This window comes from Brachypodium distachyon, chromosome 1 (assembly GCF_000005505.3).
Source record: "Brachypodium distachyon strain Bd21 chromosome 1, Brachypodium_distachyon_v3.0, whole genome shotgun sequence".
In the NCBI taxonomy this organism is placed as follows: Eukaryota; Viridiplantae; Streptophyta; class Magnoliopsida; order Poales; family Poaceae; genus Brachypodium; species Brachypodium distachyon.
The window spans coordinates 3,042,215-3,061,647 of record NC_016131.3 but is presented as its reverse complement, the minus strand read 5'-3'; the positions used below and the strand labels follow the sequence as shown (position 1 = coordinate 3,061,647).

General features: G+C 42.4%; 4 protein-coding genes across 5 annotated transcripts; 2 read left to right on the top strand and 2 right to left on the bottom strand.

Moving 5' to 3' along the window:
• Nucleotides 1-1,397: 1,397 nt before the first annotated feature.
• On the top strand, nucleotides 1,398-5,878 carry LOC100831931 (exosome complex component RRP4 homolog). Its single transcript, XM_003563994.4, has 7 exons — nucleotides 1,398-1,737; nucleotides 1,835-1,936; nucleotides 2,295-2,340; nucleotides 2,802-2,891; nucleotides 3,348-3,413; nucleotides 4,560-4,628; nucleotides 5,085-5,878. The coding sequence occupies exons 1-7, from the start codon at nucleotides 1,583-1,585 to the stop codon at nucleotides 5,514-5,516; spliced, it is 960 nt and encodes a 319-aa protein (XP_003564042.1). The 5' UTR covers nucleotides 1,398-1,582; the 3' UTR covers nucleotides 5,517-5,878.
• A 386-nt stretch (nucleotides 5,879-6,264) lies between these two features.
• On the bottom strand, nucleotides 6,265-10,417 carry LOC100821968 (RNA-binding protein Y14B-like). Its single transcript, XM_003559220.4, has 4 exons — nucleotides 10,073-10,417; nucleotides 8,387-8,523; nucleotides 7,461-7,603; nucleotides 6,265-6,613 (listed from the first exon to the last, which is right to left on the bottom strand). Exons 1-4 carry the CDS (start codon nucleotides 10,314-10,316, stop codon nucleotides 6,556-6,558), a joined length of 582 nt encoding a protein of 193 aa, XP_003559268.1. The 5' UTR covers nucleotides 10,317-10,417; the 3' UTR covers nucleotides 6,265-6,555.
• A 293-nt stretch (nucleotides 10,418-10,710) lies between these two features.
• On the top strand, nucleotides 10,711-13,066 carry LOC100821650. 2 transcript variants are annotated; one of them, XM_024456025.1, is made up of 6 exons: nucleotides 10,711-10,948; nucleotides 11,225-11,319; nucleotides 11,670-11,767; nucleotides 11,920-11,969; nucleotides 12,080-12,192; nucleotides 12,552-13,066. In XM_024456025.1, the coding sequence occupies exons 1-6, from the start codon at nucleotides 10,786-10,788 to the stop codon at nucleotides 12,921-12,923; spliced, it is 891 nt and encodes a 296-aa protein (XP_024311793.1). In that variant the 5' UTR covers nucleotides 10,711-10,785; the 3' UTR covers nucleotides 12,924-13,066. The 2 variants fall into 2 exon arrangements, with proteins under 2 accessions (XP_024311793.1, XP_010227996.1); XM_010229694.3 differs by having other exon boundaries at nucleotides 10,714-10,948; nucleotides 11,670-11,749.
• A 417-nt stretch (nucleotides 13,067-13,483) lies between these two features.
• On the bottom strand, nucleotides 13,484-18,984 carry LOC100826835 (protein phosphatase 2C 70). The gene is made up of 13 exons (XM_003563979.3): nucleotides 18,791-18,984; nucleotides 17,617-17,803; nucleotides 17,310-17,480; nucleotides 17,029-17,204; nucleotides 16,378-16,536; nucleotides 15,705-15,845; nucleotides 15,578-15,639; nucleotides 15,354-15,489; nucleotides 14,686-14,780; nucleotides 14,333-14,448; nucleotides 14,126-14,255; nucleotides 13,988-14,042; nucleotides 13,484-13,902 (listed from the first exon to the last, which is right to left on the bottom strand). The coding sequence occupies exons 1-13, from the start codon at nucleotides 18,920-18,922 to the stop codon at nucleotides 13,762-13,764; spliced, it is 1,701 nt and encodes a 566-aa protein (XP_003564027.1). The 5' UTR covers nucleotides 18,923-18,984; the 3' UTR covers nucleotides 13,484-13,761.
• Nucleotides 18,985-19,433: the final 449 nt, after the last annotated feature.

Sequence of the window (19,433 nt, the reverse complement as noted above, 5' to 3'; positions counted from 1 at the left end):
AACTTCAATCTCTAAAATCCCATAAAATCCAGCCGTGTCAAACAAATGCCTAAACAGACGACGCGGAGTGGTCACAGGCTCGCACCCTCGGCACGGCAGTGAAGCGGCCGAGTGGGCCCCCCGGCTGGCCGGCTGACGAGATCGCCGCGTTTAGCGTCACAACGGAACGTTCGTGCGGGTACAACAAACCAGGCAGGCCCCCTATTTGGGCCGTACGCGTGATTGGTCGGTCGGCTATTCGCCTCGCGCATGCCTCGGCCCTACTGACGAGCCACTCAGCCCATGGGGCGGCGACAGACACCCGCCCAAAGCCGCCGTGATATTCATTCGTGGTACGCAGCTAGGCGCGACTGACCGGTGCCATGTACGGCGAGAGGTTCTATCCTCTAGCTCCCGATCGGATGCGACGGCTATATAGCTAGACTGGGTGGACGGATACCGATTTGACGCCCCGATGGTGGTGGCGGCCGAGCAATCATTGGACGGGGACGGCGAGCTATGTGCGATGATCCCGTGAGATGCTGCTTGATCCGAGGCTTTTTTCTTTCTTTTTCCCGCCGAGACGCGATTCCTCGTGCGTGCGTGCTTGAGAATGTGAACACGGGGAGAGATGGGACGGATGGATCCGCCGCACTTGCATTAGTGGGTGCGCATCTATGCGTGTACTGTGTACAGGGTGCGTTCATGCAGATGCAGATGCATCGGCGCGCGAGAGCTGCTGCTGCAGCGACTCGGAAGAAAGGCTCCATTCCCATCGTGCCCGGAACGATGATGCAGAGACTAGCTTGTACCAACATAGTAGAACATGGATGTGTACCAGATAGGACCGCATCCATGATATCCATGTGGATATTGGATCTATGTATAGGACCACCTGAACACAGGAGTACCTTGTGCACATTTTCCCCCTTGTGTTGAACTGATAGGTGACCAAACACGCGCGAACCAATAACTTTTTTCCTTTAGGAGGCCAGAACCAGAAGTGATGTGGCCCCACCCAGAAATCTCAGCCCCCTTGCTGCAATTGTCAGCGAGAAACAGCAATAAGAAGAATTTGATCTGCAATTTGAGAAGAATAAAAAAAACCGGAACATGAATTTCATCTACAAACTGAGGAAGAGAAGATAGATTCTGCTAGGTAGGATATCTGAAACATGTTTGGTTTCAGTCGGATGTACTTCTGCTTCTATCAATGCAGGATGATTGCAGTTCAAATGTTAACCCATCGAGATCAAAGTTTGGAGGCAAAGGCGAACACGAGCTTAGTAAAGTCCGGATGGTCTGTATTTCCATCAGGATGATGATCTGATGGTCTGTATTTCCTGCCCGGACCGGAGCCCATCTGCCCTTTTTCTCGTGTTCTGGCCCATCTCGCTGCCGCACCCCTCCTCCTTGTGTTCTGGCCCATCTCGCTGCCGAGCGCACAAGACTCCTCTCCTCGCTCGTCTTCCTCCTCGCGCGAGCGCCGCCACCGCCGTCTGGTCTCCCCTCCGACTCTCTCGCTCCCGACCTGTGCCTTCGCTCCCTCGCTACAGTTTTCCCCGACGCTTCCTCCTTCTCCTCTAGTCTCCCCTCCCTGGCCATGAGAGACCTCCACCTCCCGCTGAACCAGACCCAGAGGGTCCGCCTCGAGGCTGCGCTCCACGAACTGCAGAGCCTCGCCCCCGCCGCCGCATCCGCCGCATCCGTTACTGTGGCGGACAACATCCCCGTCAACCAGGAGGACAACATCCTCAAGTAAAACCCCACACTTCCCCCCTCTTTATCTGTTTCTGCACTCGTGCTTGCTGATGGACTGATTATATTTTTTTGGGTGCGTGTGTTCTGTGTGCAGAGGGCATGGCACGTCGGACCACGATGGGGAGGTGGTGGCAACGCTGTGTGGCGTCGTGGAGCGGGTCAACAAGCTTGTCTATGTGCGGACGCTCCGGGCGAGGTATTCTCTCCTCTCCTCCCTTCCTCCTATTCGCTACTGTACCAAATTCCAGCTATCCTTTTCACACTGAAATATTAGGGCATGTTGGATTAGAGCAGGGGTGATTATGAGTTTGTAATGGTTTCTGCTATCCTGACGGTACCAGTTGTTTGATTGATTTTCTATTATCTATTGGTTTCTCAATTTGAATGGTTGGCCTGTCAGATGGTTAAAATAATCCTTGTTTTACTGTGGTTGGATTGGGGTCACTTGATTCTTCTCTGCATATGATTTGTTGCAAACAAAGTTAACACTCAGGAATTTAGGATTATGGAAGAGATTCTAGGTTAGCTCATTTTGTTCTCTCGGACCTTTTCAGGTATAAACCAGAGGTTGGCGACATCATTGTTGGCCGTGTCATTGAGGTATGTGCACTTTAGGTCACACTTCCAACGTTCTTCTCATTTTTATAGAATGGTTTCTGTTAGGAATGCACTGCATACCTGTGTGATAAAACATGTCATGGATTTCAGTCAATGAAGATCCTCTGCATTTTGGCTTGAAGCTTTAGTTTTAAATTTCTAGCAATGTTGGACATTGTTAAAAATTGCTGAGGACAATGTGTTTAGTCAGATCCTCATTGTATATACATGGATTGGACAATCGGTTTTCCAATTGTTTGATAGGTTAGTGATCCCAATTATTTTGTATGGGTGTCATGGCTCACGCTATTTACATTTGGGTACATGTCCATCTGAAGTGAATCTGGCTATTATTATAGTTATGCCATCACAGTTTGATTCACAATCTGCTTGTTCAGCATCCATGCAAGCACTGTATACCATTTGTTACCAATATTAATTACTATGTTGATTTTCTTCTCAAGATTGCTCCTAAACGCTGGAGGTTGGAAATAAACTTTAGCCAAGATGCTGTTTTGATGCTTTCTTCTATGAATTTGCCTGATGGAATCCAGGTATGCTATTCTGCGCCTTTGCCCTATAATACCCAAGATTTATTGGATAGCGGGCAGCTGAACACGGGAATATACTTGCAATACAATCTGCAAGATAAATGATGCCATGCACTTATCTATAGACAATTCAATGTGCTTCAAACTCCAAGCACCCTTTTGATGTGACCTAACATTAAGCTTGTACCATAGTGTCCCTTGTAGATATACAGAGCACTGTAACAACCAAGAACTTATTCAATTTCCTTGTTTGCTAGAAAGTAGTTTTTCTGGAAACTATTTCGTTTTTTAGAAAAGGAAGATTTTTTCCTGCAAACTCTATGTATACTTCAGTTACTTTCTTGAAGCGTAATTGGGATGTTATGTTAAAATGGCAGCTTAGTTGTTGTGTTATCAGTATGGTACAACTTCCAGTTGTTATTCTTCTTGCCGTTGAACTTTTTCCCACCCCTATATCAGAGAAGGAGAACTGCTGTTGATGAGCTTAATATGCGGAGTATATTTGAAGAAAATGATGTTGTCTGTGTAAGTGCGCACTCCTCTCCTCTTCACTATGAATGATTATATGTTAGTTGCTTATATATCTATCCTATGAGCAGAAACATATATGCATGAACAATGCTATAAGCAGCTCAGCTTGGCATTTTTCTCTGCACCTGTTAACTGCCACTGCAAATGCTTTTACTGTTCCCAAATTATTATTTTCTGCTTTTGTTTGCTGTCATATGGTTGATGTCAGCTTGAGCCACCGTTCTCACTACTACTACTTCTACTACACCAGACAATCAATGGTTGTTCCTTTTATAGTTCAAAATTTGTACATCTCATTTTTTTTAATGCTAGGATAGGATGCCCTGATTTTTTCCTCGTGCAAACAGAAGTAATTAGTAGATGGGTTCAGCTAGAACTAGAAGAGAGAGGAAATTTTGCAACAGAGGGCACAGACATAGTTAGTTGTGGACTAAGCAGTAGGAACCGGTATGCCTAGGTATGACGAACTAATATATGGGAAATACAAGTATTAGCAGATCGGAATGGGTGGTAAAAAATAGATGGGGCAGAACTGCAGAAGTGCATGCATGGACTAGAAGTTGGCAATGGAAAAATAGAAACCATGAACACCAAATATAGGAGGTGGGAAATCATGTCAATGGAAGAGGATGCCAAGTCTGGCCCTTGCGTGCAAGAATAGAAACAACTGGAGCCCTGGGGATCAACAGCACTGCCGCACTTGGAAAAAGCAAAACCTAGTAAGAGAGCACAGAATCCGCAAAAAATTGTGCCACCTGCCTTGTTGTTTCCTGTTTTTTGACTTTCTAAGCGAAACATGACCTGGTACAACGGGCAACCTGCAACAAAGTCCTAACGAAACTTGAAAACAAGTAAGACCGGAAGTTTTACATGTTTATAGAATTCACCATACTTTTTTGCAAGGGCTCGACAATAAGTTCCCAAAGAATATAACTAACTTTTTATAGTTTGGCACCCTTTATAATTTTTATGCTGGAATACTGTTTGAATCTAATGCTGCTACTTAACATGGAATCAATTATCAGGCTGAAGTTCATGGTTTCCAACATGATGGATCTCTTCACCTCCACCCTTTATAATTTTTTTGCTGGAGTACTGTTTGAATCTAATGCTGCTACTTAACATGAAATCAATTATCAGGCTGAAGTTCGTGGTTTCCAACATGATGGATCTCTTCACCTACAAGCAAGGAGTCAAAAGTATGGAAAGGTAGACGCCAACTCTTTGTCAGTTATTATTTTGCTCAGTACCTTAACTGTTTAGATTATGCTGCCTGCCTTTCTATGCTCCTAGGGGGTAGCTGAGCATTATTATGAAAGTGTTGTCCTTATAATGCTGGCTCTTGTAATTATTTCAAATTTCTTCTATGAATATGCAAAGCTCCTTCCATTCCCCTCAAAACAAAATTGCTAGCTCTTACATGTGTGCATGCAAAAGTTGGTCGATGTGGATTACCCAGTGCAGCAATGCAAGCAGGTCACGGATTAGTTCATAGACATAGATATGTCAAGTCCTGATACCTCATATCGTTTGAATGGTTATAATGACTTAGGTAGGTTGATGATTTGTATTTGACTGGTGGAAAGGAGTTACAGTATTATCTTTTCAGATCTTACATTGCTTCTGGAGACAATATTAATATGTTTGTTGAATTCTTTTGTGCAGCTTCAGAGGGGTCAATTGCTCACAGTGCCTGCATATTTGGTAAAACGGCGGAAGCAGCATTTCCATCACCTTGAGCAGTATGATGTCGACTTGATTCTTGGCTGCAATGGGTTCGTTTGGGTCGGTCAGCATGTTCTGGTGCGTGAAAATACTGAATCAAAGGAAGATAAACAGAAGTTGAGTGACGAAGTGGACACTTTTACCCCAATAGAAACTAGAAAACACATTTGCCGGCTTGCCAATGCTGTGCGTGTGCTTTCAGCTCTAGGATTCACTCTTACCATTGAACTGATAATTCAGACCGCTGAAGCAAGCCTATCATCAAATGTCGAGATAAATGACATGCTCGGAGCTGAATTTTATGTTCAGACAGCGGAGAGAGAGGCTAGGCGTCGAGCTGACCTCTTGAGAAAGAAGAATGGAGCAAGGTAGAAGTAAAACCTGTTGGTTATGGAAGCTTGATTGGTAGATGACAGTACCTCTGCAGATCCGTAAAAGTTTCTGACCTTTACAAGATCTGGAAACAGGAAGTAGCATTTTCAGTGCCAGCCATCTTACCCTACTACCCTGTGAAACCTAGAGGTGCAAAAACCTTTTGGATGCTGGCTTCCTCCACTATGTCGCTGTGTATGCATTTAGTGGTAGCGGCAATGTCAACAGCGGCCAGGTGTCTGAACCCACCATGTTAACTCACCTTTCTTTACATATGCGTTTGACGTGCTTTGCCGCATTCTGTTATATGAATTCACTTGGCTGAAGCTTGTTGGTGATTGAATTCTGATTTGGTGACATTTGATTGGTTGTTCAGGCCAGGGAGGACTACTGCCCCGTGCTACAGTTGTATTTGCTGACGTTTTGCTACTGCTCTCATTTAGGACAGATAAAGAATCCACGTGAAGAACACAAAGGAAACCAAAAAAAAATTTATGGGAATCCCAACAATAATTTTTTAGAACTACGAGCGGGCATAAGCCAGCTAGAGTCTAGAAGAGATGTGATCACTCAGAAATCTCAATCCCCTGAAATTGTCAGCTAGAAAATTAACAGAATTATATCATTTCATAAAAATAAGAATTTAACTTGCAAAAAAAAATCGAAACCAGGATTTGATCTGCAATTTGAGAAAGCAAATTAGAGAAAGAGAAGAATAAAAAAATCGAAACAGGAATTTGCCTGCAAATTGAGAAACAGAAAACATAAATTCTGCAAGGTAGGATATCTTAAGCATGTTTGGTTTCTGTCGGAAGTGCTTCTCTCAACGCAGGATGATTTCAGTTCAAATATTAAGCCATCGAGATCAAAGTTTGGAAGCTCTAACAACAAGCTTAGTACGGACACATATTCTAGACGATTTGTTCAGTCACCACTTACTGCCACAAGACGATGGTTAAGACAAGTATATGACCTAGCAATCCCTGGCAAATACCAAAAACATAGACGACTACTCCGAGATTGCAGACGTAGCAACTCCTCAGTATGTCAAGGCAGCAAGCCTGCGAGGTGGAGTCCTAGATCGTGGACGTGATGGCCTGCGAGGATGGAAAACTAGTCAGTAGATTGAAGAAAACAAATATTTCACACGTAGCAGATAACATCAGTAACAACAATATAATCTGAAGTCGACTAACACAAAACAGATCTGTACTTCATAAATATTGAGGACGACCAGAGAAGTCGTAAATCTACAACACATGTGGACATGGCGTCTAGGGGAGGTAAAAGTTCTATATTTTACACTTGGAATCAACAAACCGAGGTAAAGTCTACATCCTACACTTGGAATCAACAGACCACGAAATAGGGTTTTTTAATTTCTTTTTTCATAAATGTAGCTTAGGCTGATTACTGAAACACTTACTACCATTTGCAGTCAATGCATAATCAGGAACCCAGGAGAAGAAAAAACTTCTGCTGCCACAAAGGTAAACTTCTACTTGGAAAAAGAAAGCTAGCAGCGCTGCATTACTAAGCATTTCATTTCACCACAACAAATGTGATGCTGTGTTCATCAATGCTGAACCTTCTCCTGGAGAGATCTTAACTTGTGTAATTATCTTTCAGATCAATAGGTTTACAGATGTCCAATTTATGCCAAATTCACAATTGCTGGATGCACTACTGATGAAAATTACCAAGCCAACACATACTGCGTAAAAGTAGCTAGCAAATAAAAAGCTACACATCTTGCTTGTTGCTTGCAAAAATACAGGACAGGACAATGGTGAGGATAAATATTTTGAACACAAACCTGTAAATACAAGACTAAACAAACGTTGCCAGTAACAAGCCTAAGGACCAAATTTAATACCATGTCCAGTTAACACAAAGGTTAACCAACAAAACATAAGTGCAGAACAGAGCATCGTTAATTCGCACCTTGTACTGATGACCTTCTGTATAGGACCTCTGTTGAATGCCCAATCAACATGGATAGTCTTTGTTAACAGCTGCCTCCCATTCATTGCTTTGATTGCAGTTTTTGCTTCCTCAAAACTTTCATATTCAACCAATGCATATCCCTGTCGAACAGAAAACAGAGATTTGGACAGAAATTAGAGAGCTTCTTAATAATATAAAACATATTTAGTATAATCTCCATTTGGAAATGTAGCCAATAAACCTTCATTGTTGGAAATTAAGTGTAACCAATAATATTCACCATGTGTGCCTCTACAGCAATAGTTCATTTCTCATAAAACCACTACTCAAGATACACGGCAGACTGCTTTATACAACAAGGAAACTAGTAGTATACACTAAACTACTTCATCACATACTCCCATCTCAATAAAAAAACATTTCACAGCATTCCCCAATCCAAATAACGTTTTATCTTAATGTAAGAATTTGCTAGGAACGTACACATATGAACTAGTGTTTTGGTCCTTACTTCGACGAAACTGTTAGTCATACCCCGGTATGCTTGCACAAAATGGTGAAAACAAATGAGATGACTAAAATGAGTGTAAAGATAGTAAAGTGTACAGGCAGACTTTGTAATCAAGAAATTGTAGAATCAAATTCAGAATATCAAACACTCTCATGAACTTGAAAGTTTTCTGACTGCATCATCGCGCAATCCATGGGTAACATTTAACTGACACACATCAAACTGTAGACAAGCTACCACTCCCATTGATCCTAATTCCTAAACAGGACTACTTCAAGACATAATTTAGTATGGACCAGTAAACACAGCTTCATGCCTAAATTTATCAGCACATTTTTTGTCGAATGTTCTGCCAACAAGAGAAAGAACCTCCGTTATATTAAGCACATCAGAGTAAAACTATCAAACTTGCCTTGCCGTATCCAGTGCGGCGTTCCAGATTGAAATGCAAGTCCTTGACACGACCAAAGTCACGGAAAGCATCGAATAGATCACTTTCTTCCGCATCTTCTTTGACTCCTGAGACGAGTATTATCCATCCTTCAATTGCTACAAAGTAAAAGGTTTTCCATTAGTAATGCTAGTAAAACATAAGAACAAGAAGTTGACTACCACGGTGACAGCAGAGAATCAATTGTGGTATGTATGATCAGAAGCCAATTATAGCACACCAACATAGATTGCATGAAATAGAACCCACAATCAGTGACCAAGCACACAAGTAGATGCTTTGTTACCGACGCTAGTTTAATAGAGTATGGATAACTAACATGCATGTCACCAGGGATTAGCTGGAAGAGCTTGCCTAGTTGCCTGCATGCATGCTCCTCGGTGCATACAAATGCGAGGAAATTATGGTTGCATTGTTGCAGACTTGCAGTGATACTTTAGTGATATGATTGCTTACCTGGCACATCAACACAAATGTAACCAGAATGCCATGAGCTGGCAGATAAGAAGCACATCATCATACAGCAATTGATCAACCGTTACTATATCTGTCATTTGTGCCTTTGTTTTGATTTCTTAATCATTCAGATTCAAACAAACACTTAGCTTGAAAGAAATTAGCAAGTACATTTTTAAGTAACGTTGAATAGTGCCAAACTGCATTTATGTGGCGCAACCCACAACAATCGAAGGAGGTGGAGGGCACAAAACCAAGGTATTCAAACATATGGGCATCAGATTAGTCTCAACTGGTTGTTCATATTATATTTGTTTACCTAACTACGTATTCATTTAAAACACTGCAATCCTGTCTTCACTTTTGAAAGCAATATAATATTTAAGTTTTAACCATGATATCTGATAGAAAATTTAAGAAAATGTAGCCTCTAATCTTTCTAAAACATTTAGCATTTACTGTACATCATTACTATTTGATAGGAACTATAACGTCAGCTCCTGTAGGCTACTTCGTCTGGAAACATATAGGCCACCAAGAGGAGTCATATCATCCGACAATGTCCATCCTTCTCAAAGGCTATTTCTGTCAAAGCGGCTTTAATTAGTTCACAAAGTTCATTCACTACAGTTAGATGGTTTTCTCTTCCAGGAAAGCCTTTCAATATACTACTGTATGTATGTAGCGAAGACATGTATATGTCATACAATCACACCTACCAAATGTGCATAAGAACAACAACGGAAAAGGTAATTCTCGGCATGGAGGACCACATAAGACATAACACAGCACCTAAATCGCAATGATACATTTGAATCGTCATAGAATAGAAACAGACAACAATACACAGGCACCGCAAGGAATATATAGTAATTTGGATAGCTAGTCCGAAAAATCAAACAGTCCTGGTTCCTCGAGCGGTTTCGAAATCCAGCTAACACAAGTAGTAATGAGCATGTGATCGAACAGCGCATCCTTTCTGAGCAAGTACACCCATACCAAAACCCTTAAAACCCTCACGAAAATCAGAACATCAATCACAAACCCTAGCTTACCAACTTCCCCGCGATTTTGCAAGAAATCAACTCCTCTCCAAGTAACGCACAGACTCATAGCATTTGCAAAACCCCAACCGGAAATTTCAAACCTAGAGATCACGCCCCAAAAAAAGGTCACGCTAGGGATTCTCACAGCGCTGCGGGCCGTGCTGGGAGGTGCCGGGGCCAGGGATGGAGTCGAAGCGGTCGCGGCTGGAGGAGAGGATGGAGGGGCTGCGGCCGAGGAGGCGTCCCCGGGTGCGAGCCACGGCGGGGGTGGCGATGTGGGGCACGGGGAGCGCGCGGGCCGCGGCCTGGTCGTCCTCGTCCATGCCGTCGTCGTCGTCCTCCAGGTCGTACTCCACGAACTCCACGTCCTCCGTTGCAGACGCCCCCATCGCCGCCGCCGCCGCAACTGGGTTGGTAAAGCGAGGAAGAGAGAGAGCGGAATGTAAGAGAGCGAGAGGAGCGTGGCGGTGGCGATCGTGAAGGGGGGTCTTATAATGGCGGTAAGTACTCCAGTTACGAGCTAAGCGTGATTACTACAGCGTCGAGTTGGTAATTAAATGGGAGGTTTGCGTAATGGCCCCTCGCGATTTAATTAACTCAGCACCAGGCCGGGCCGGGCCACACACGGGCCCGGACTCCAGGCTTCTGCCTTCTGGGCTCATCGTGCTCTGTTTCGTTCTCTCTTTTTTTTCGTTTTCGTCTCCGTCTTCTCCTCTTCTCCCTCCTGTAGTTAAATTAGACCTGAGAAGTACCGTCCGATCTATAACGAACGGCTAGGACGAGAACCGGCTCTTGCCCAGAGCCTCTTCGCCCGTTTACCTGTGCGATTCCGGTCCGTGCGAGACGAGGCTTCCGGAGATGGCGGCGGCCGCCTCTTCCTCCGCCGCCGCATCCGCCTCGTCCTCCGGCAGTGGCCGCAGAAACCCTGCGGCGACGGCGGCCGGAAGCGCAGACGCTGCGTGCGCTTGCCCCATCTGCCTCGAAGCCTTCAAAGACGAGGCCTACCTCGACACCTGCCTTCGTAAGTCTCCTCCTCCTCTTCCAAAATTGGTTACCTCCTTTCGAATTTCGATGGAATCGTATGAACTGAGCATGAACTCTAGAATTTTTATGGAGGTTTAGCTCCAGGTAGAATTTCATATGACTCCGTAGTCATCAAAAAGTAAACGGCAAAGACGCCTTAGCTCTCTGTTGTGTTCAAGCAGCATTCCGCGGGAATTGGGAGTTTGGGCAGAGATTTACCATTTGCAGTTTCTTCGTTCAAAATAATTTCTGAACGTCCGTACTTCTTGCGCAGATTCATTCTGTTACAAGTGCATATGTCAGTGGGTAAAGATTGTGGCGAGCAAGCATGAAGAACCTTTGTCCTCAGTGAGATGTCCCCTTTGCAAGGTGAACCCCCTGTCTGCTTTGTTGCTTCTCCAATAGCAGGTGGTTTATCTAGCACCATTCTACGCGGATCTTCCAAGTTCAATTTTTATGTGCACTTGCCCTGTTCGACTTTTCTATCATCTTGAAGTGCATGTTGCAAGAGACCATATATATACCCTTCCATGTAGGGAAAAGGTAGTGAAGTTTGGTTAGCTTAATGTGTCCTTAAAAGTGATATTGCTTGGGCCACCCCTCAAAATATTCATTAGCAATCCCCTTTTCATTGATTAGCACGAAAAGCTATATCTATGAACTTGACCAGCTATTATTTGACTTAGCCCTGATCCTGATCATATTGTATCGGTTTGCAGACTGTGAATGTATCTATCATTCATGCTTTTGACGGTGAAACATTTCAGCGGCATTACATAACGCAGGACCTGGCCAAGAGGTCAGTCCTAATCTCATTGTGAGTGGCTGCATCTGCAGTTGCTATTCATGAATGCAGTTTATTTGTTCCTGAGCTGGAGATAATTTATGTTTCACTCCTGTGATTTTAAACTTAAACTTGTTCTTACAAGTATGAGTAAGTGTATTGATCTCACTTTTATTATGCTACAGACATCTTCTGGATGCACACGAGTTGATATCACAGTTCTATAACACAAAAGGTATTGTGTTGATTTGGAGTATTATTTATTTTCTTTTCACAGTTTTAGAATAATTTCATATACAACAACCTTGTTTGTTTTCAGAGACTGAAGTTTGCTGTGTTGAGCAGATATTTCAGACAATATGTCCAGTGTGCAACAGTACTGGAAGCAACGGAAGTACCTTCGGAAGAATATGTGGCTTGAAACTTGGCTGAGACGGGAAATTCAGGCCCTCACACAGGTATAGTTCTGCAATTTGGTAAATTACTCTATAGCTCACAAGAATCATATTTCCACTTAAATATTTCGATTGCACAAACATGCCAACCTTGCTTGTTCAAAAAGAGAATGAATATAGAACATCCAGTTGGTGCTCACTGGCGTTAGCATGTTTGGGTATCCCCGTTTCTACTTTCTCCGGCTCCTTGTTAAATCTTCTGTTCTTATCCTTAGTGCCTGTATTACCCGTTAGGCCGTTACTCATTCATCTTGCTCGAAGGCAAAAATAATCGGACTGATCTGCATATTCCGTAGTATTAGTGTGATGCTGGTCATTTTAGCCATTCATGGTAACTTATGTTGAGATTTTCCTTTTTGTAGGACGAAAATGTGGAGGCCATAGTTCACCACATCCATGGTGTGATTGAGTCTTTCATGAAAAGGCAAGAAAAACCACATGCTTCAAAGAAGATATCGCTGGAGAATACAAGGGAAGAATTCAAGAGCCTGCTTTCTGATGCTGCTAGGCCATTCCTCCTTGGACGAACATCGCGGTTCGTTGCAGAGGTAGAGCTCTTCCTGGTATCGCAAATGAACATTGATGCATACAGCAGAGTCCGTGTCAAGAGATTCAAGGAGTCCGCTTCGCATCTAAGAAGAGAGCAGGATGCACTGCCGCAGGACCAGCCTCTCGAGGATCACTACTTATACTTTTTAAGTGATCAGATAGATTGCGTTGGCGGTGAGATGTAGTGATCTGCCACATTTATTCTGTAGATTCAGCCAGTGTTGTATTTCCATGTTCAACCATAGATCGCAAAGATTAACTTCCAATGTGCTCTTATTCTCACAGTTCAATATGCTAACAAGTTTGCAGAGCTGTTCCATTTATGGTACTCCTTCCTCATATGAGTACTTACTTTGCTTCCATCTTCGAAAATATGGGACATATAACTTTTGTTGACTGTTGAACTTGTGAAAAATTGACTTAATTTATAGAAATACCCAACATCATTTAAAGTCACAAATCAAGATCACTAGATCTACCGTGAAATATATTTATGACAGTAAGTTTGGTCAAAGTTTAGAAAGTTTTACAATGAACAAAAGTTCATACGCCCTAATATTTTGGAACAAAGGGAGTATTACCTTAATCCACCTTAATACATTCTAGTATAACCTAATATACACAAATTACGCTAATTAATAATGATGCATCCACATAAATAGAGAAATCTTTAAGCGTCTGCTATACCAGGCTTTGTGCGAGATGCCGTTATTGTGCTATACCAGGCTTTGTGCGACATTCTATATCTGGGGAGCCTTACCAAAGCTTCTTCTCTGGTCATGCATATAATCTCAGGATGCAAAGTTCATTTAACATTTAGCTAACAAATCCCTCTCACGATTTACAGGCAACGGCCGCACACAAGGGCTCCCCAAGTACTTGCGGACAAGAAAAACTTCGATACAGAGACTGGATAGCAACTGAGTATGAACTAATGAAATATAAGAGAACAGAAAAAAAAATGGGGTTGAAGCCGCAAGTGGGGCGATTTCTAGGCTTGATTTTGACAAATCAATTGGCAATTCAGGGAGCAATTCTCATAAGGTCGAAATCTACAAATATCACTGATGTGTTGTCCTTCGTCCTCAAATTCCTGGCTTCACTCAACACATGATCTGCTACTCTGTCTGCTGAAGTTTTGTGATCCTTGTTCCTCTCCTTATGCTGAAAAAGGGAGCATAAAACTAGCATCACAAGACTAAAAAAATAGTGAGATTAATATGCATATAGATGCTAAATAATCTCTTACCTCGACGACAAGCTGTGCTGCCCTTTTCGCGCTAATGACATCCCATAGGCCATCGCTGCATCAAGCACAAAACATGTCAGTCAGTGGATACATCACATCAGTGATCATGAGCTTTAGCAGATATGGAACTTGTGTTACCTAGCAATAAGCGCAAAAGCTGAGCACGATTTTGTGATGCGAACCACTGGACTCACATATGGTTCTGAGCTAAACCTTGAATCTTGCTCTTTCAGAAACTTATCTCCAAACATCCTGCACAGATTTAGTCCTGCGGAAATAAAGAGGGAGTTTTACATCATTGTCGGTCAACTGGTCAAGTCTGCGTTACAAGTAAAGGGGACATACCACATATACGGCTTTCACCATCTCTCAGAGGATGTCCTGATTTTGCTATCCTCGCTCGTTCTGTTGTACTAACTACTCGATGATCCTCTGTCATTGCAATAGGTTTCCCATCGACACTGGCAAGGTATACAAATAATTATTGTGATATAGAGCTTGACAATGAAAACACACAAGCATAGCCCAAGTTTATTTATGGTAGCAGTTCCTCTATTTACAAGGGAAGCATTAGTAATAAGTTCATTTCGAATTATCAAGGATAAGGAGATGCACGGTCCACATGTAACAATTGACTACTGACTGCTACTTAAGAGAAAATAGTGAAATATCTCTGAGAGATGAAGAGATGTTATTACTTCATAATACATGCTGAGTCGCCTAGATTAGCGCACTGGGCAAAGCAATCTTTGTTCTGATCGAACCAAACAAGAAGGACCGTTGCTGTACAACCCTGTAACAGATAGACAGACATGAGCCAAAAATTCAGGTTGCTACATAAGTGGTAATTCGAGAAATGAGAAATCGTATTCCTACTACTCATATGGATGCCCTCTAACTGAAAAGCGCATATAGCCATACATAACCTGTTTCGAGCCTAGATATTGCCAACCAAAGTGTTTAATCAGATACTCAAAACTTGTGAAATTGGCAAATCTTTGCCCTGGGTTCAGGAATCTTTACTCATGAAGGACTTCCTGAAGCTTTTCAGTTAGACACAAAGATTTTTTGTAAATATAGAAAACCAATATGTCAGGGAATTACACATCCAAAGAAGGTTAAAGGATTAAAAAAATGCATATCAAATCAGATTGGCAAAACAGGCTCGCAAGTCAAGCATATCTATGATTTCTGAAAGAACCAATTATACGAAACAAATGTGTGGATTAACACTGTAAAAATAACTAACTTCATTTTTTCTGTCAAGCACATAGACTAACGAGCAAAATGATTAACAGCAACATACTTGAAACTTGAAAATACTAAAATGCAGACACCGGGAAAGAAAGCCAGATAAGACGAAAACCTCATACTGATGATCGAGTGCAGCTTCCGTCAAGGCAAAGGCGCATTCAAGAACATCTGAAGCGTTGCCACATGTGAGAACTCTTTCTATCGTGTCCTGTTGAGACAAAATGTTTGCAACATTCTCTGGAAGAATCCTAGACAACAAAAGCAGTCAACATCAGATCATTGTATCACCCAACATCAAGCACATGTTTAAGTAACGAATAGACAAAAATAGTTAACCTGCTGGCAGCTTTTGCAGCCCCATCCCCTCCATGGCCATCAAAAATGCCGAAAAGCCCAAACTGTGTATAAATTAAAATGAGAATGAGTGTAACTCTTTCAAAAATTAGTGACAATACTTATGTACCTGTTTCACGCCAGCAAGAGGATACTGGCAGCAGCTGATATCCTCCATAGGAAGTTTCTTTCCAGTTCGACGGGCTATCATTGGATCAGATGCCATACCAACTCCAACTGGCACTTGTTTATTTTGTAATGAAATTTGAACCTAGTGAGGTAGCATTATTAGAGTTTTCTGTACAAAGATGAATTCAACCAAACCAAGAAATAAATAAACGCTAGACTTAAATCATGGGGTTCAAATATGTTGAGGACTTTCTTGCGACTAGACTTAAATCATGGGGTTCAAATATGTGGATATCAGATACATCAGCTTATGAACTGAATCACCTGTTTTTAAGTCAAATATGGAAGATCAGCTTATGAACACTAGACTTTTATCATGGCAATAGTAATTATGTTAGTGACACTTCATGAGGGTTTAATGGTAAAATATTTTGCTGCACCCATAGTCCCATACTAAAAAAAGAGACATTTCTGTCAAATGTACTGCATGAAAAGTCATAATCTATGTCCAGGAGTTTACTTTTGAACAGAAGTATAAAATTCAAATGCCCTGTACACCAAAGATATGGAAACATGAACCACTAAATGATTGACAATGGTTGGGCCATGGCCAGTCAAAGATTCTTCCTGCTACTGATAACATTAAAAATAAATAAATAATCACTAGGACTTACAGATATTTTTGATGAACTCCCAAGTGTTATAATGTCACCATCTGCAAGTTCAGCAGGCTCACCCCAACGCCTAGAACCAACATCAGGATGGTTAATTGACTGAGAATTCAAGAATGTTCCATTTAAACTGCCCATATCCACAAGTTGCCATTTGAGTGTCTGCAATATAAGAGTAATGATTTATTAATGTTATAAAATGGGAACAGAAGAAGGCTATAGATATCCCCAGATACATATGTCCTATGATGAAATGAATGAAATATATCGTTTTCAGAGACTGTTAGTATTAAGTTGCTCAAAAATGGTAAAGCCTGGCCAGTCTCCAATATGATTTATGGACCAAAGACACATAATGTAATCTCTGTGATGTTCCTTTGTATAATGTGCAATATGGCAACGCCCCACCCCCTAAATATGCAGGTCAGCATCAAGCCAAGAAGAATGATAGTAATGGCATCATATCTGACAACAGAAACAGCATTTGCAAACTACACAAACAGTTAAAAACATACAAGGTAAAAGCACTGAAAGTTCCAGGCAAAGAAACACTCTGTCAATTACCTCTGCAGACATGTCAATTCTTTAAGTGATCTAAGGTTTGGATATAGTAGCATGCTGAAGATGAAACTAATAATGATGTAAGAAACTTACATTTGCATTCCAGTCAATCCTTGCATGCTTTCCTGACACCTCATTATCCTTTAGGATCAAATCATTTTGAGGAACCCTTCCAAGAGTCATTGAGAGCATGGAAGTATTACCCGACTGCAGGTAGCGGTTTATTCCATGAGATGGGCCAGCTATGACCTCCAACGCTAGGTGGCTTCCTGCACTCCTAGCAAATGATTATACAACATGAGCATATGCATGTAAATGACGATATTTGTAACATATGGTGAATAGAACATCCAAATAACGAAGGAGCATTTTACCAATCGTAATATCCTTCACAGGAACTCCGCCATTATTGTTCTCTCCGGAACGCCTTCTTGTGTGCTTCATCTCAGGTATTTTCCCACTTACTTCTGCTGTACGCTTCAGCGTACTTGCCAGATTGTGCTCTTCCATTGTACCATTTGTAACATCAATTACATGAATTTCTCCTACAAATTAAAAGAACTATATATTTTAACAAATTTTTGACAATGATTAATAGAGGAGCCGAGTATACTGCCAAAACACCAAACAGAATCAAATGGGTTGCTTGTAAAATGAAATGATAAAAGTCTGGTTGCAAACCTTCAATAGGATGAGGTTCAGTGGGATAGATCATCCCTTGACTAACAAGGCCATGAGTTCTTGGTGAAGTGCTACTCCTATTTGTCCAAACTCTGGATTCCCCGGCATTACTGCTACGAATATTATTGCTTGGGCCTGAGTAGTCATCTGAATTGTCTGACATGAGAGGCCTGGTCATATCATCGTCCTGCAAGCAAAGAGTGATATCAATCAGGTACATGATACCTCCACGTTCCATTGATTAGAAAAAGATATTTATTTTTTCCTATTCATTACATGATTACATCAGCTGTGATAATATTGGCATACAGTTGCATTACAGCAGCCAAAGTTTTCTCAAGGAAACAAACAGCATAAGTTTCCATATCTTGTATGAGAGTACTGTAAGATTATGAGACGTAATATTCCATGCTCTGAACAAGAAAGCAAGACAGTTGGGCTTTAATTTATAGCCTAGTGCCGTGCCAGTTGTTTTTGAGTGGATCAGAAAGTAGTTGCGACTCATGTCCAGCCATATGAGATGCAATGTATCAGTGTGCTGAGGTAGAAGTGACTGATAACAGAAAGGTCTTCATAGGTAAAAGAACTGGAAAATAGATTGAGTAAAAGAACAGGGCAAATGGCTGAGGTACGTAAAAGGCCAATCCATTGTCCCCACTGAACCAAAGAGCATGGCAGATGAGCCAATACAACCAGTCCCTGACTCCCCCTCCTTCGAGTCAGCAACTTATTAGCTTGATAATCCTAATGGCAAAGACTAAGGATCCAACCAAACCTCCGAGTTGCTCAAATATTAAGACAGTAATGAAAACCAGCACGAATTCACCAGTCCAACAATCACCACAAACTAGAGTCTAGCGCGTGGACCAGGTTGCAGCATCAATATTGCTCCCCGTCCGCTACAATTTAGCCGAGTCTACGACGCGCACGCGCCACCAAGAAGGCAGGAGCGCGGCGAGCGCTAGCCCAAGGGCTCGAAATCAATCAAATCGCCGACCTAAACAGAGCCCCCTCCCCCTCCCCCCCCGAGCTACGACACCGTCGAGATTCGCGGCACCCGAAAACGACGTGAGCAGGGCCGCCACGCCCGGCAACAGATCCATTCCGTGATCAGGAAATGGAAGGAAGGAACGGACTGAAGGGAAATTTCCAGGGGGGCCTGGGTGGGTCTGACCTGAGAGGAAGTGGGGGGCGGAGACGCGGGGGCCGAACCCCGCCTCCACCGGCGGCAGGCGAACACGGCGAGGCCCAGGACGGCGAGCGTGGCGACGGCGGCCCCGCTGACGGCGAGGGGGGAAATGGCCATGCCTATGGGACGGGCTCGGGGGAGCGTAGGACGCCGGTGGCGGTGACCGCGGAGGCGTGGACACTTTTCTTTATGTTTTTCACACCCAGTGGGCTGCATTTTAGCCGGCTACCTTTGTTTTTTCTGCAAATTCCAGCGGTTTTGTTTTTGCTCTTTTCTGACGAACTGGCACTAAACGTCGTCTGAGATAAAATCCTTGGTAGAAATTTCTTTTGTGCGTGCGTGTGGTTTTATAGTCATAGATGGGGTGAGGATTTAAATCGATATTGTTTATCCGATCGTCGAATAGGAAGATAATATTTATTGTAGGAGTTACGAGATAGGTGAAGTTTCGATTATATCATCGCCATTCGTAAATGCGCTTAAAAAATTTCTAATTTTGACTACAAAGATTGAGAAAGATAATCAGATCACGGAGGTGAAAATAGCAATGTGGAATTTGTCATAAATTTCTTTTCCGTAACGTAAAATTTCATAAATTCCTACTAACGTAAATGGGAGACCGTATCAA